Raw genomic sequence first — 15917 nt, 5'->3', positions numbered from 1 at the left:
GTGGAACTTCTGATGGATAATCAAAGGTCTTTATATTCTCTATATATTCAATGATCCATCCTTGATTTAAAGCTTATAACCATTTGCTGCATTGACCTATCATCAAAAACAGAGAGACAGGTGTTATCAGCATGCTAAGCCACACTCAGTGTGAGACTTAAGGAGAAAATGAAGAAAGAGGAGAAATTGAAACTGAGGAAGTACACTCAGTTTACAAAATTTTGGTCTAAAAAGAAAAACATCCAGCACATACAGATGATGAGTGTGCTGTATCCCCAGAAAACAGAATGACGGCACCAGCATGTGGCAGAACTCAGTGGTTTCTTTCCACAGAGTTAAGAAGAGTACTTTTGCAGTTTCCCTAAGTCTGGATTAACAGTCCTTCTCTCCTGCCTTCATCAGATTGGGCTTGCTGTCCGGCCTGCACAAGTGATCAATGCAAAGTAGAGACCAGCAACTTGAACACAGTGTCATTTCCCATCAGGTAGAGAACTACCTCTGTTCTGCAGCCAGCAGCAGTCTGTCCTGGGGAGTCCATATGCCTCTGTTTGCTGTACACAATATGATAACTTGCTCCACAGAAAAATGATTGAGCTGGAAAGATACTGAACATGGCAAGGTAGACCACATACTGTTTAGGTATAGAAATTTCATTGGTTTCCTTCCCTAGAAATAAATCACTACCATTTGTTTTATTCTTTCAACGGGCTATTCTTTTTACAATTTTTTAAAGTCTTTTAGGAGATTACTTGAATAGCAAAACGGCTCAAAAATATGGGGCCACCTTGTGAAAAAGGAAACTCACAAGAATGTTGGCTGACTTCAGGGATTTTGGTGATTTTGCTGTTGATGTCCATGTCCAAAAATGTCAAATTTTCTTTCTTCTCTTCAACACCTTGAGTACAGTGGAGATACTGCCTATCCTTGAGGCATAGGCATGCCCTGAATAGGCTTGCACATGTCGGAGCCAATAAATTGCTCAACATGCCACTTTGCTGTAGGCCTCTCCTCAGCCTGTACTGAGAATAAGGGGAATGAATCCATGAATAATTGCAGGAGTACAGGAACTGTGATGAGTTGCAGCACTTCGGTCCTGTTGAATAATATGATATCATTGTTTGCCTAATGACATGTGCTCTGGCATTAGAAACAGCAAAAGATATTGTCAGTTCTGTTACACTGCTCTTGGAGCTGTTCAAGCTCTTCCAACACTGTTTTTTTTTTAAACATTGGTGTCTTCAAAAGATATGAGATATTTTGGAAAACTAATTGTTGGTTTTGGGAAGATGATGCAATTGTTATGAGCTCAGATAATCTTTTCCTAACTCAAGAAGTAAGGATGAATGTAAAAAGCATAATTCCACTCTGCTTGCACCACTGTGGATTAGATTTTTAGGAACTTCAGGCCAATTGTTATCCTCAGACCCCCTGGGGAAGAAGTAAAACCTCTCTCACTAAGTACTCTTTCCTATGGCATGTAGTGTTGCAATCCCTGATTTTCTAGCTTCCTAAACTTGTGATCCAAAAAACCCTGTAATATTCCTGCCTTACTCATAGGAAAAGAGAGACAGGGTAACTAGTATGCCCAAGAGTACATAAGGAATTTGGTACCACCAAGGATTTCCTGAGTTAAAACATAATCGTCAAATCTTCCAGCTTCTCTCTTAGTCCCAACAGCTACCCTTGTTCTGTCCCAGCTCTCAGATACACCCTGCAGGTTTGCATCTTCAGTGTAAGTGCAGGTCTGTGGATGCAGAAAAGTAACTGAGAGCAGCTGAATTGTCTGACCTTGTTTTACTTTACTTTTGCACGTGTAGCAAACATACCGTTGCTTAAAATATAGCATGCCAAAGTCAAGGCCATCTTTACACCTCAGCCTGCTTGACTGACAAATAAACAGCCTCATTGCACTCATAGTGAAAGGATGAGTCACTAGAAAGCACTGGAGAATCTTTTGTTCAGGAAAGGTAAGTGGTGAATGAACCTAGGGACTTTTCACTGCAATCAAGACACCGAGTGAGATTGAAATCCAGGGCAAGTAAAAGCCCAGCATCCCACATGGTGTTTTGATCAGGTCATCTCCCAGCTGACTGGGGAACAGGATACAAAAGGTGCAGTAAGCATTGTGTGACTGTGTCTGGAAAATTGCAAAAGTTACAAATGAAGGCTTTTCCCAACAGAAGGGAGAAAAGGAACTGCAATTTCCCCTACTCAGTCAGGTATGCTGTGCCAAGAAACATCGCCCTTTGGTAGACATTCATACCATACTCCTCCAAGACCATCAGGCAAGAGCACTTGGATGAGGAGAGCAAAGACCCCACTGACGTGCGGGAAGCAGCCTCCTCGCTCTCTGCAGCTGGGGCTGCAGCCCTGAGCTGGCAGCCCTGGCTGTGAGGCTGTGCTTCCCCACACGCAGCAGAGCCAACGCAGTCCCGCTGGCTCCACTGGGCTCGAGTCTGCCCTCAGCTGCCCCTCCGGGTACGGAGAGCTGGCTGTGACCATGCGTTGTTGTGTGCAGGTGTCCAGGAGGCTGTGGTGACCTGCCTGAACAAGCAAACCAGGGAGACTGCGGACGAGACACTGTGTGTAACCAGTCGCCGTCCTCCACAGCTGCTGAAAGCCTGTAGCCTGGACCCCTGCCCCCCAAGGTAGGCTTCTTATATCTTATCAGCAGGCCTACATTTTTTTCCAGATTTAAGAGAGATGTGATCACTGATGAAGTTGAGAAACTGATCTTCAAGCTCCCCATGAATCGGAGGTGCTTGGGGCCAGGGATGCTTGGATCTGGGCATTACTGAAATGACTCCTGAAGTACAAGACTAAAACACTCGGACGAGAACCTAAGATGGCTCCCCAGGTTGCAGTACCATAGACTCAGCTGTCTGGCCTCAGCAGATCTGTGTCACTCCCCCCAGGACTCCTTTTAACTGATGTGAAGTGAGCAGAGGTGACGTGAGTGAGTAGAGCTCTGCTGCTGCCTAAGGTAGCGGATCGGCGCAGCCGGGTGGGTCTTGTTATCGCAGGTGAGGATACCTAGGCCAGGGCTCTTCAGTCTTGTCCAGACATCATTTAATGGATTTTGAGGAATCCATGACAAAAGCAAAACAAATACACAAGTGTGGGTGATTGTAGGCCAGTATGTTGCCCAGAGCCATTTAAACAACACTAGCGGTATGAAAAAAGGAATTTTAAATAACTTGTGACCACAGACTCAATGGCCTTTCGGTCTGGAGGCACGCACTGCCTCACACATGCTCTTTCTCAAGCTGCAGGGCCTTACAGCCTCTTCACACCACTGACCGGGAAGGGCAAAGCGGTGCTAAAACCAACGGGCAAACTTCAGACCACTTGCCTATTCAGGTCCTACAGGCAGCCAATTTATGGATTAGCTTAACTTTACCCAGAGTTGTGTCAAGTTTAAGGAGACTTCTTCAACATCCCCGCTCACAAATGGTTTTGCAGAACCTGTTCCTCCCTGGCCTCAGGCAACTTCCACAATCCTGACCCTAAAAATAGCAGATCTTTGTCTGCAGAGATTCACACCGGTACCCTCTATGACAGAAAATAGCTGTCGTGAGGTTCCTGTGGTTTATTTAAATAGACCTGGGCCTGTCAATTCTTCAAGATGTTCTATATACATATTGTCTTTATTCCCAGCTGTACACAGCTGCATTTATTCTCTTCTGATAGTGCGGTAGATTTGAAATACATTGATTTATAACTTTCGACTATTTAAAACAGTCAGTGCTGTCCAGGTGGTAGATATTCCTTAGAGTGCATATTGGTAGTTGTAGGTACGCTTTACATGACAGCAGGCTATACAGAGGTATATCGTTATGAATAGTAGTAGATTTTGGGTACACAGAGAAGTTTCACATTAAAAATCATATATCGCTCTAAATATGGCCAGCATCCAAGAATGATAACGACAGAAATAACAGTTTGATTGGATGATCAGGATTTTGAGTCTGTGATAAACAGAGCCAAATAGGCTGACACATTTTACCAATTGCTTATGAGGATATTGCTACCCTGACTTTGTTAAATTGTCTGTATTGCTGGCAATAACACACAAATATTATATTAATGCTTGAAAAGAACTTTGTAGGGGAAATCTCGCTGTAATTGATAGGTAGCAGCATTCCTGGAGCTGAGAGTGCATGGTAGGAGATTGATCACCTATAGATTCTGACACAGAAAATAAACATGCACTGGTTAAGAAAAAATAAGGCACACTCATATAGGTCAGTATTTATGTGAGTTCTGTTGCAAAAACAGTCTGAGAAATTGGGTGAATACTAATACTTGCATTAGTCTGCGTGATAATCCATACCACTGTGGTAACCTTGCTACCAGAGCGAAGCTAGTTTAAACCAACCTTGGGCATGTAGTCCACCCATGGATTACAAGATGACTGTACTGTAGGTGAGAATCAGGCCATGAAGCAGAGGTGAAAGGGAATTGAGGTGGCGGGGGGAGAATAAGAATCTTTCATCCACCCTGAGGGCTGTAATAGAAAAAAGGGGAAATTACTCCCTTCCCTGTATATACATCTCCTCTCCCTCTGGCCCTCTCAGTCTGGAGGAAATTGCTTGTCTGCAGAGATTTAAGTGGCACAGGATGAAGAACAGCACGTGTTGCAAAATGGCTTCTCTGGTAAGAGCAAAAAGGCCTAAAACTCAAGGCTGCAGACAGCAGACAGCTTGGCTAACGGAAAGACAGGCAAGAAGGAAAGGATGTGTCTCCCACACAGGCTGTGGTAGGATAACTTCCTTATTTCCTGCAAGCTTCTGAAGTGCTACCAATGCCACTGTATTAAATACGATGGTATATTAACTAAACTGATAGTATTTAGTGTATAAAGAGTATTGCTTTATAATCATTAATTACAACAGTATTAAGACTTCCAAAAAGAACACATGAAAAAGAAGAAAAAAAAATAAAGGTTTTAGGGTTTTCTCTTTGTTTTAATCCTAAGATGTTTCAGGATTCTAATTCAAGAAATCTTGATCCAGGAACCTGATGGAAATTTAGGCTAAAATTCTGTCCTTGTGAATGCTGATGAAGACATTGCTATTGAGTGACAAGTCCACAGTAATACACTGTGGCTGTGAACTTAGATCCCTGTTACAGAAGTTCTCAAAATGCAATCTGTGAACCACTGATACTTCCCAGAGCTTCCACTGACGGCTTATAGAGAGAGCTGGCTGGTCTCATAGTGTTGGCTCTTCTCTCTATTTTCCAGCTGCTAAAGTGCATTAACAGAAGCTAAAAATATAAAAAACACTTTCCTAAAATGTCCTTGATGTGTAAGTGACTGTTGGAGCATGCAGTTGTGGTAGAGGAGGCAGCCTGCTGAAAAGGCAACTGAGACGGTGACGAATGTCTAAGTAGAAAAGGGAATGTTGTCCACAGCATGAAGAAAAAGCTGAGAAGTCTTGCCCAAGAGAACAAAAATTCCCTCCTAATATATTCAGAGAAATTGTTCCAGTGATGTTTCTTGATCCAAAACAGCCCAGCATGCTTAGAATTTAATGTGTATGTCTAGAATTTAATACAGTTCAAGATCTTGTTTAACTTAAGAGGGAGAACATTTAGAAATTAGAACTTCCAAGCTTAACATTGCTTCTGCTGCAGGCACTTTTGGTTACATGTGGCATTCTCCATAGCCTCTTAAAGGGTTAGTCATGTAAGCCTCTCCTGGTCCACAATTGGTTTAGCTGGTTTAATACAGATTTAAAAAAAGCATTGAACCACAGAATCTACTCAGCCTTTCTGGAGGGTCAGAAGGCATACACCTCAAGACAGATACTGTAGGAGTAGTCATTGAAGAGTAATTTCATTCCAGTTTTGTTTCATCATTCTTTTTGGACACTTAAGTAGAATGATGCTAAAGGCATCTTCACTGTTGCTGTTCTTTTTGCTCTTTACTGGGAATAAATGTGGATAGACTAGAAGATTTCACTTAATGCTTGAGCTTGAAATTAGTCTATGGTATCATCACCCTCTTCAATTCCTAGTTGCTCTGGTCTCTCCTGGAACAAAATATGGTAAAAGCTAGAATATAGTGGCAATACTTCAGATTTATGAAAACACTGAAAGGTGATGGTGCTTGTATAACAGCTGAGAGACCTTTATAATTTCCATTGAAATTCTGCTTAATATCTTGGTGCGTTACTATTCTGAGTCCATTGAAGAGAGACAGAAAAACTAAACCACAGAAATCTGTCTTCAAATATTCACAGCTGTACGGAGTCAGCAAAATCTCATGTTTAAAATTCTTACAGAAGAAAGAAGAAGAACCAGGAAGAGTTGCACACAAAAATTGGAAGATTTCATCCATATTCAAATCCCAAAGTAGCTGAGTTTCCTGTGGTTTCAGACTTTGTTGAGAGTTTTTTTACTTACTGCTTCAAGAACAATAGCAGAAAGAGTCCGGTCCCTTTTCCCCTGGAAAACAGTATAACAAAATTTCCCATTTTGCACTGAGCTAAGAAATGATGAAATACTGTGGAGCTAATCGCTAAGTTGAGAGCTAACAGCTGATTTTCAGCACAGTAGGTACAGAGTAAAATTTTGTGTCATTAACTTGGTATGCCCTTGTTTGACATTTCTATAAAAAGCCTGTTTTGATGCACTGGGAGACCCAGCATGCTTTCTCCAGGAAAGAGAGGAATGAAGACCATGACCATTTTAATTGAGTCATTCAGTTACCTAATTTGTGTCAATCAAGCTCTACCACTTCCAGAATTACATAACAGTACTTGAGCAGAGTGCAGTCTTCCCAGAAGTAAATGTAGAATAGCTGTTCAATGTCTAGAAGTTTCTTCTCTAAGCTCAAAAAACAAAAGGGCAGATCACTCAGTTTTGCTAATTGCTATGTTTGTGTTCTAAATTACTCCAAAAACAATCAGAAAAACCCTGTTGCAATGTTGGCTTTACTGTTTTCAACAACAAAATGACTTACATCCAAAATGTGTCTTTTCTTCAGCCTCCACAACCCAAAATACAGAGGCAGTCATCATCTAATCAGAGATAATTGCTCTTGTTTATAACAGCAACAGCATGAGCACCTCGTGGTGAGCCAAAGGGGTGAAAGAGAATGTTGTAACTGTGTTATTAATTATAACTGCTCAATAGCTTGGTCAATGCGTGTTGAAAAGATTTGGTAAATACGTATGGAGGAGTGGAGAAAGAAGCAAAACAATGAAAGCCAGATGGCTGAAAATGGAGGAAATTCCAGGCAATTTCTACAGCTTTGTTCTTGCATATTTTCAAAACTGAACTTTTATTCCTGTACAACAAAGAACAGCTGAATGCTACAAAACCAGAAAAAACAATGAAGAAAAAGCAGACAGTTCTAGGAATAGCACATGATTTCACCCCAACACTCTCCCTTTACTCCTTCAAGCCTCTGTTGTTAGCAAGAAAAGACAGGAAACCATCTGAGTGGTGCTAATACCTGACTGAAGGGTCAAGATAGCCTGAGTTAGGCTGGGCTTTAGCTTATTGCACAGTACCTGCTTTTTTTCTTCTTTTTCTTCTTTTTTTTCCCCTGCATCTGCTTGTTTTGTGTTTGTGCAATAAATTACATGTTATTATTTTAATATTTGGTGAATGCAGTATTGCCCATCTGTTTTGCTCTATTTCATTTCCCAGATGAAGTCAAACTATAAAGGAGAACAAAATCAACATGTTTTTTGATGCATTTGGAGATGTGAGGCATTAGGTTGCTGGTAGGTCAGACTTAGTTTAAGATGTGCTCCCATCGACAATCTGAAATGAATTCAATATGTGTGGAAGGGCCAGAGCTTTCTCTAATCCATTAAAGGTGACCTCTCTGTGTAGGAGGGTGTCAATGCATATGTGTTTTGCATCGCTCAGGAGAAATATTAGAGCATCTCTGTCTAGTTCATGAAAAAGGTTAAAAGATTTGCAAGTCATTATGTCTACAGATACTGCAGTATAGCCTTACTGGCAGGAGATACCACTTCTTGTTTTGTTGCAGTCTTTTCTTAGAAGTGTAAATTAGAATTAGCTCTAATGAAGCAATGATGATGTTACTGTCTCTTTGTGCCACAGGAAGATTTTCCACCCCTTACAAATCCCTGATTTTTTTTTTTAAAGTGGGATATATTTAAGTCTATTTTGAAGTGAAGAGCATTGAGAATGTCTTTGACAGCCTCTTAAGATGTAGCCCACAGAGCCTCCTGGGATCACAGGCCACAGTTTGAACCGTTGATGGAGTAGGTTGGAGAATCAGACATTAGAAGGAATATGCTGTCAGACAGGGTAGATTCACCCTCATTTGAAGCCTTTAGGTTGAGAAACAGCTTAAAGAGGAGTCATGGGCTCAGCAAGAGAATCATGATCCTATTTTTTGTCTAGGCTTACTTTGCTAAAGACTGGTCTGTACAAAGACATCTAAACAGGCAGCCATCCTTAGGCGGCTGTTATGCTGTACCTACATTACCTGCATGCCTACCCTGCACTACTGTAATACCAGCGTGGCCTTAATCTGTGACCTAAAAACATTTATCTTTCTCTCCCCTTTTTTATAATGTAATCTCCCCCTTTGTACCTTCCCCAGTTGTTAAGAGATTGTCCAAGACGTGTCTGATAGCCCACCTTTCCCCTTTCTCGCTGGATGCATTGCCTGTGGTGGAACAGTAACTGCATGCTCCTCGGTATCTCTTACTCAACAGCAGTTACAATGAAGTCGCCAAGGTGACCCATAGGGAGTGGTTCTTTTCAGCCATGTGCATCGTATCTAAATGTGAAGCAAAGCAGCTTGCAAGTTGCCAGGGTCAGTGGAGCAGCTCTGGAGTCTCCGTAACAGTCTGCCTCTAGCTCTTCTACTTTAAAATTTCAAACCTCTTTCCCAGCCATTTTGCTTTTTAAAATAATATAATGGTACCTTCATTAGATAGGATTTCACTCACAGACATTTTCCTCCATTTCAGCTTATATTCCATTCAGACTACTACGTTCATAAAATATTAGCGCACAATAGTAAATAATTTTTTTAATAACTTACACCGTATTTCCTTCTTTCTTCAAAGAATGGTAGATCACAATTCTTATTCAGAATCCTATATACCTACATAGATTATTTTTCTCTACACAAATCTCCAAGTCACAAGTTTCACCAAGTGAGTACACTCTTGTGTTGAAACAATCTCACCATGCCCTACCACAGGTTTTTTATAGCTTGGTTTGTGATGAATATGAGCATAAAGTCACGGTAGAGACTTAGCCAGTCCCTCTGCAGAGGACAATTGCTCTTCTTTTTTTCCTGGCACTGTTATTTTCCTGGTTTTAGTCACCTTAATACAGTCCACTTCTCTCCACCCTTCTGTTCTCTAATGCCTGTGCTAACCAGAACTTTATATTAACTGCCACTTGATATTTTTCAATATTTTGAGCAAATATGCTCTCACTTCAGCATTTCATATATTAACTTCTAATTCTTAGTTTTTTCTCTAAATTTATTCTCAATTTTCTTGAGTATTAATTTACTGCCTCAACAGCAGGATTTCACTCCCAAAAGAAAGCTTTCCCAACGGTGACGATAAAGAGCATGTCTTTGCTCTTGTGCCAAATATGAAGTTAAGTCAAATATTTTGTAGTATAACGGCCATAACTTTTTCACTGCAGCATTAACCTATGAAATAAGCTACAAGGTCTTATAAATGGCTGATTTTACTATGCGTCATCACTTCCTTCAAAAAGGGGTGAAATGAAGACTATCATTATATCTTCCATTTACAGAACTGCTGAAGCAACTTATTATATCAGTAGTCTGAGAAATACCCAATACTTTCAAACCAATAAACCTTTATGGATGAAAAGATAAGGTATGTAAAAAGAGAATAAAAATATGGCCCTAACTGCTGAAAATGTACTGAAAATGTACCATAACTACACATCAGAAAGATTAACACATGAAATAAATGGAGGAGGCAACTTCATTTCCATTCAATTTGGAGTGAATTAAGTACCTATGGAAGCAGCCAGACTGATTAAACAAAGCAGGTTGTATGGGCCAAGTAGGTCTGTCACATCTGCAGAAGCACAGCAAGCCCTCCTATTTGTGTCCATGAAAATTTCCATCTTCAGTTATTTGATCTCCATTCCTCTGGCCTCTCTGCTAACATTGTTAAGCATTGAAGGTCTCACGGATGGAGTAGAGTTTGTGGTGTGCAGTTACCCATTAAAAATGTGACTAAACTGACGTATTCTACACTGTAACCAGCTGTTAGTAGATCTTAATCATTTACAGCCTTGGGAAAGTCTTGAACCACTCACACAGAGGTGAACAGCAATGCATTTAATTACCACCCAATGGATCCACAGATTTGTATTGTTATAACTATATTGGATGGAGGTTTGTTTCTGGGTTTTTTTTTTATTTGTTTTTTTTTTTTTTTTAATTATAATAGTTACACTGTCGTGGTTCCTGACCTGAACAAAGGTGTTCAGATAAGTCCGCCAGACAACTTCATTCCCCTTCCTATAAGGAAGCAAACAGTACTGTCTAAAGTCATTATTTTCTCCAAGTTCTAAGAAGCCAGTTTCTCATTCGGGGAAAGTTAAGGGAGAAGTGTATTAAGTTGCCATTCTGTAGCCTGTGGATTCTGCACACAAACCTATATTGATCTAAGTATTTGGATGGAGATACGAAGTGTTTTAGTACAAGTTTGCCTATATACATAGTAAGTTTTCTGACACTATCACTTTGAATAGAATAACTTTTCCTTCCATGCATTTTTTGAGTCGGAATCAGATCTTGGTTGAGACTTCCACGAATCTGAATACTTTACCATGGTTGTTTTGGTAATTAATGAATGTAACACGAGTTTAAAGCCTCCTCACTCTGTGTGCAGAGCTTCTGCATGTTTGGATCTCTGCATGTCAATGTGAGGAAAAACATCTTTCATTGCAGAAGAGTAAATGAGTTACTAAATAGATTATCAGTCACAGTTTCAGGATCTCAAAGGGGAAAGTAAAAAGGAAATGTTGGCTCTGGATGTGCCCTTGGAACAAAATTCTTGCACTGCCTTACTAATGGTATGTTGCAAGAAGGGCACTGAAGGGAACTCAAACATAAGCAGGCATTGGGAGTTTCCCAAGTTCAGTCACAGCACCATACAGATACATATACTTAAGTTCAACTGTTCTCCCCTCCCCCTACTAAAAAACCAGAGAAAAATCTTGTATGCTTGATTTTGAGAGACAGGCTGCTTGTACCTTCTGCACTGGTGAAATAGTTCAGGAACAGTTCATCCTAATGAAAATATTATCCCTGTAATGCTGCCAGCCAGGTCAGCAAGAAACTCATGTTATCTGCTGTTTTTGTGGCAGTACTGCTTGTAAAACTTGGACTTGCTAGAGAATCACTTAAGCCCACTTGCTGTTATCTGAACACTGTTTCATTCATGAATCTGCTTTCTTTGTCCATTCAGTCAAGTGACATCTCCTTTACTTCTTTTTTGCCCTGATCATTTCAGCAAAGGCATGCTTAGATTTTAGGAGAGTCTTGTTACTCTGTGGGACAAAATCACATATTTATGAATACTGATTTTACAGGTTGTGAAGTCTGGCTTCTTGTACATTCTTTCCGTGACATCTACATGCATTTTCAACTATCTCATTTTTAAAATGCTTCATTTTAGATGGTATTTCAGATTACAAATAATCAGTTCATTGCACATCTTTCTGACTGCTGAGCTTTTTCTTTCTTTGCCTTCTGGTGTCTGTAAGCTTGTTGATTTCTCCTTCAGGAACAGCTGTTTTTTAACATTTTCCATATGGCATGAAGTTAGGCCTAAGAAAAGGTGTTGGCTTATAAGACAGTCCAGCATGGAGAGCACCAGTGTACAAAGAGTCAAGGAGTCTTTGACATAAAGCAGTTCTGTCATGGGCAGCAGGGTGTTAAACTGTCCCTCTGCTTCTTTGCAGAAGAAGCTAAGTCTTGGTTCATAGACCGATGTGTACAATTTATTTCATAAATTAGCAGTTCTTGTGTTTTTGCATTACTTTTATGTAGGTGTAGGGCAAGGGGTGTTATGCTGCTCCGCTGTAGTTCCCAAACTGTGTGTTCCTCCCTGCACTCCTCATTTAGTTTCAGCCATCTGCCATTACAAGTGCAATTCGTGCAATTTCTGTCCTATTCCTCAAGCCTCCCTATATTACTTCTTAACCAGCTTAACACCTTTACATTAATTTACTCTGTTCCTCAACTGTTTCCTATCTTCATTTTTGAAAGGGGCTACCAAAGACATATTTTCATTTTATCTTGCATAAAATATTGAACAACTTCCTTGTAAGAAGATGTTGCTTTAAGCATGAGCCCAAATTTAAACTTGAGACAAAAACTGATACTCATTTTCTATCAAGCCTAATCTGATCTGTGTAGCTATATCAAAGACAGCCATTGCTATTATTTATCTCAATGCCACAGTTATCATACAGAGTAAAAGTCTCTTCTGAGGTACTTTCAGTAGCCAGTATGCCTGCTAATCTCTCAAATCAGTTCTCTGCCAAACTAGTTCACTTACCTGAAGTTGTCTTTTCATGTTCCTCTGTGGTTCACGCATTCTGTATCTGCAGTAGTCCCCTGGACGACCCACTAGACAACCTCCCACTGTTCAAAGTGTTGGCAGAGAAACACAAACCCTCTTTTCTGACCTGTTCTAATGGTTGATGTTCTCTGCCTTCAACTCAAGGGACAGCAAGCCTTTTTTTTACAGTAAGAAACTTTCCATATATTGCTTGAAGCATGTCAGAAGGTTACTCCAGCAACCAAAACTGCCATTTGTAGAGCTGTTTGCGTACTCCATTTACCATCTGTTCTTCTCTGACTTTTGAGTTCCTCCTCGATTTTCCTCTATTGGGCTCTGTTATATAAATATTGGCTCCCCGCCGTGTTCAGCTATAATGAGCTGCAATGTTCATTGATACCGATAAGTCTACAGAGTGAAGGCAGGCCCCTTCTGTCAGCTCCCAGAGCGCTCTCATTGAGCCTTTGATCTGCTTGCATGTGTTGGCTGCGTAGGCATCTCTTTAATGGATTCCCTTCACTTGTAAGGAAGATGCTTTTAGAAGAAAAGCACCTCACTCTCCCTTGTGCATAACGATCCCCTGAAACCTTCCCTCCCTGTTCAGCTCCCTTGTCACGCTGGTGATATTGAACAAGATTTTGTCAGGCTGGCACTGAACAACAATGAAGCATGAATTATTTTTCTGTTGCTGCTGCTGCTAATTTAAAAGGACTTTGCCTTTTCATTTTTATTTCTTAATCGAGTATCAACTTTTTCAAAGCTTAGTTAAATCTCAGTTTTCCTCTGAGGTGTGTGTATACTGTACGTATATCTGTAATGTTCTCTCTAACACAAACTGAACCGTAACATTAGGGAGATCACTTCCTAGAGACTCAGATCCATGTTTAAACACCTGGGTGGAGGTCTTAGCTCTCACACTTCATTTCAAAGGAGCAGTCTGTGAGTGATTTACTGTAAGTGATTTAACAGCTGAATGAAAAATTAGTTGTAGTTAAATTCTTACCTTTTATGCCCCTTTCTTTGAGACTAGTTTGATTATAAAGCCAGGAACTGACCTGGGACTCCTTATCTCAATCCTGTAGCTTCACTGCAGGAAAGTATGCTACCAAAACAGGATTGTCTCTTTCTGCTGTCCAAAGTTTAAGATCACATTCTGGAAGGTATTTAAGACCTGACACTGAGGATACTGACTCAACCCAAGATAAGTCTGCTAAAGGAGCCTCAAGAAAGCCTTCCACACCTATGAAACAGGAAGATTTGCCACAAACACAGCTCCAGATCGATAACAGAAAAGGAAGGGAGGAGATGTATGAGCTCCGAATAGACTTCTCAATCTGCAGGGTCCAATGGAGGACACACAGGTTGACAGAGGACAAGAGGAAGCCAGTATTGACATAGTATGTGATTTACTCAGTCTGTTGCATGCGCATATACACAGCTGCCACCCAGCCCTTGTGCACTGAGGAACGTCTCTATGCAGGCAGGTGTCAGATGTTAAGTAAGATGCTTCCAGGCAAACCTCTCCACACTGATGAATGTTTATTTTAGAAATAAGAAGGGTTCTTTTGTATCACTTTCATATGGTTTAACCACATAAAAATGACAATAATTTCATTTTTTTAGAACTAGTTTGGGAGGTCTTTGTGTAGAAGGGTGTTTACTTTTCCTGTGCAGTGTTCAATTTTCTTGGCAGTGCTTGAAGGGATTCTGTCAGGATGAAATCATATATCTCTCGAAAGTATTCTTTACTTATAACACCTAACAGCTTAGAATGCTTTGGTTTTTACCATATATACCCTGCATATAGAGACTGATCCGAAGCTGTTGGCTCCTTAGTGCTTTGGCTAAAGACTATAATTTTTCAAGTTCTACCTACATAATTTACTTTTTCCAGACTTACTATGGGGGTGCAAGAGTGCTTTGTTCTGAAGGCTCGTGGCTCCACTGGGGCAACAACTCTAATTCTAGCAACTTCTCTTGCCGTGAGTAGCTGCTTACTAGCTGGTGCCACTTTCTGGTCTGCCTAGCTAGCAGAATTCTTATATGAGCTCCAGTTCTTGTAACAATGAGAGGGACATTTCAAAACTGAGACAACAGTGCATTATTATCCCTGTTGTTATTCGTAACACGTTAATGCCTAGAGGTTCCTGTCAAGCTGAGAGTCTCATTGTGCTAGGCAGTTGATAAAGACAGAGTAAGAGATTATCCTTGCTGTAGGACCACAAACTAAGCAGACAACATGGATGAAGCTCAAGAGAAGAAAAAGTATTGTTACAATTTGACAAATGTGAAGTTGAGACACGTGTGGGAGAAGAGTATGATCCAGTCCAGCGCTTGAGTCTTCCCATTGGACTCAAAGGGTATATTCACATACTCACAGGCTAGCCCATGTTTCAGCAGTTCTGGTCTCCATCACTTCTGGAGTTCAGTGAAGAGCCAGGAACAAGTTTGGGCTTACTTGATCCTTCAGTTCTTTACCTGAACTGCTTGGGCACAATATGGCATTGATACTTTTTGTCCTGTCACAAGAAAGAAGAAAAGTTTATTTCTAATTAAAATTAAATGTATAGAACTATTTATAAGTTCATGCTCCTTTTATGTGTTAGAAGCTTTTTTTCTTTTCCTTTTAAACAACTTGAAGTTGATCACAAATGTCCAAGCTATATTCTAGTTGAACATATGGGCCCTCACAAAACTTGAAACTCATTAAAGTAAAACATGATAAAGTTTAATTTAGGGTTCACAGGCTAGATTTTTGTTAATTCTATCAAGCTAATTTCCCTTATTAGAAATAATATGGTTAAGCTGTTTTTTGAGAGCATCTCTAATGTCTTTAGACTTATATTAATAATACCGAATAATTGTGCTGTGATTGAAATCAAGATTTTCAGATTATTGGGCCTTTTTTGGCAACTGGAGCTTCAGAGTTCTCTTTCTTTTATTCAAGGGAGCTGTCAATATTCACATATTAAAACATACTGACCATGATTAATTTTCGAAACTGCTTGGTTACCTGAAGTTAAGCACATGCATAAGCACTGCTTAGTCAAGTCTAATTTATTTAATAAGAATATTCCAGAAAATTACAGTTTCCTTTCTAAATTAGCATTTCAATTTGTAAAATTAATAGTATATTACAGATTATTAGTCTAATTCATAACTGACTGTTAGATTTCCTAACTGGTGTTTTTCTGTTCATAAAATCTGTGAATTACTAATTCACTTTGTTAGTGAGTTTTATAGTTCCTGGAAGTGCAAGAAATTAGTGCTCCAGTTGGTTGGGCTTTTCATGAATTTATGTCCAGTATTTAGACCACACCATTAGCATTGTGTATAAGAAAATCTAAAGGAAAA

General features: G+C 40.0%; 1 protein-coding gene across 1 annotated transcript in view; it reads left to right on the top strand.

The window, feature by feature from the left end:
• The window catches only part of ADAMTSL1 (ADAMTS like 1), a 461995-nt gene that overhangs the window by 384662 nt on the left and 61416 nt on the right, over positions 1–15917 (top strand). The window contains exon 16 of the mRNA XM_075137804.1: positions 2519–2648. Coding sequence (XP_074993905.1) covers positions 2519–2648 — 130 coding nt within the window. The remainder of the gene's footprint in view (positions 1–2518; positions 2649–15917) is intronic.

The sequence above is a fragment of the Calonectris borealis genome, chromosome Z, assembly GCF_964195595.1.
Source record: "Calonectris borealis chromosome Z, bCalBor7.hap1.2, whole genome shotgun sequence".
In the NCBI taxonomy this organism is placed as follows: Eukaryota; Metazoa; Chordata; class Aves; order Procellariiformes; family Procellariidae; genus Calonectris; species Calonectris borealis.
This window is presented reverse-complemented; position numbering and strand designations above follow the sequence as displayed.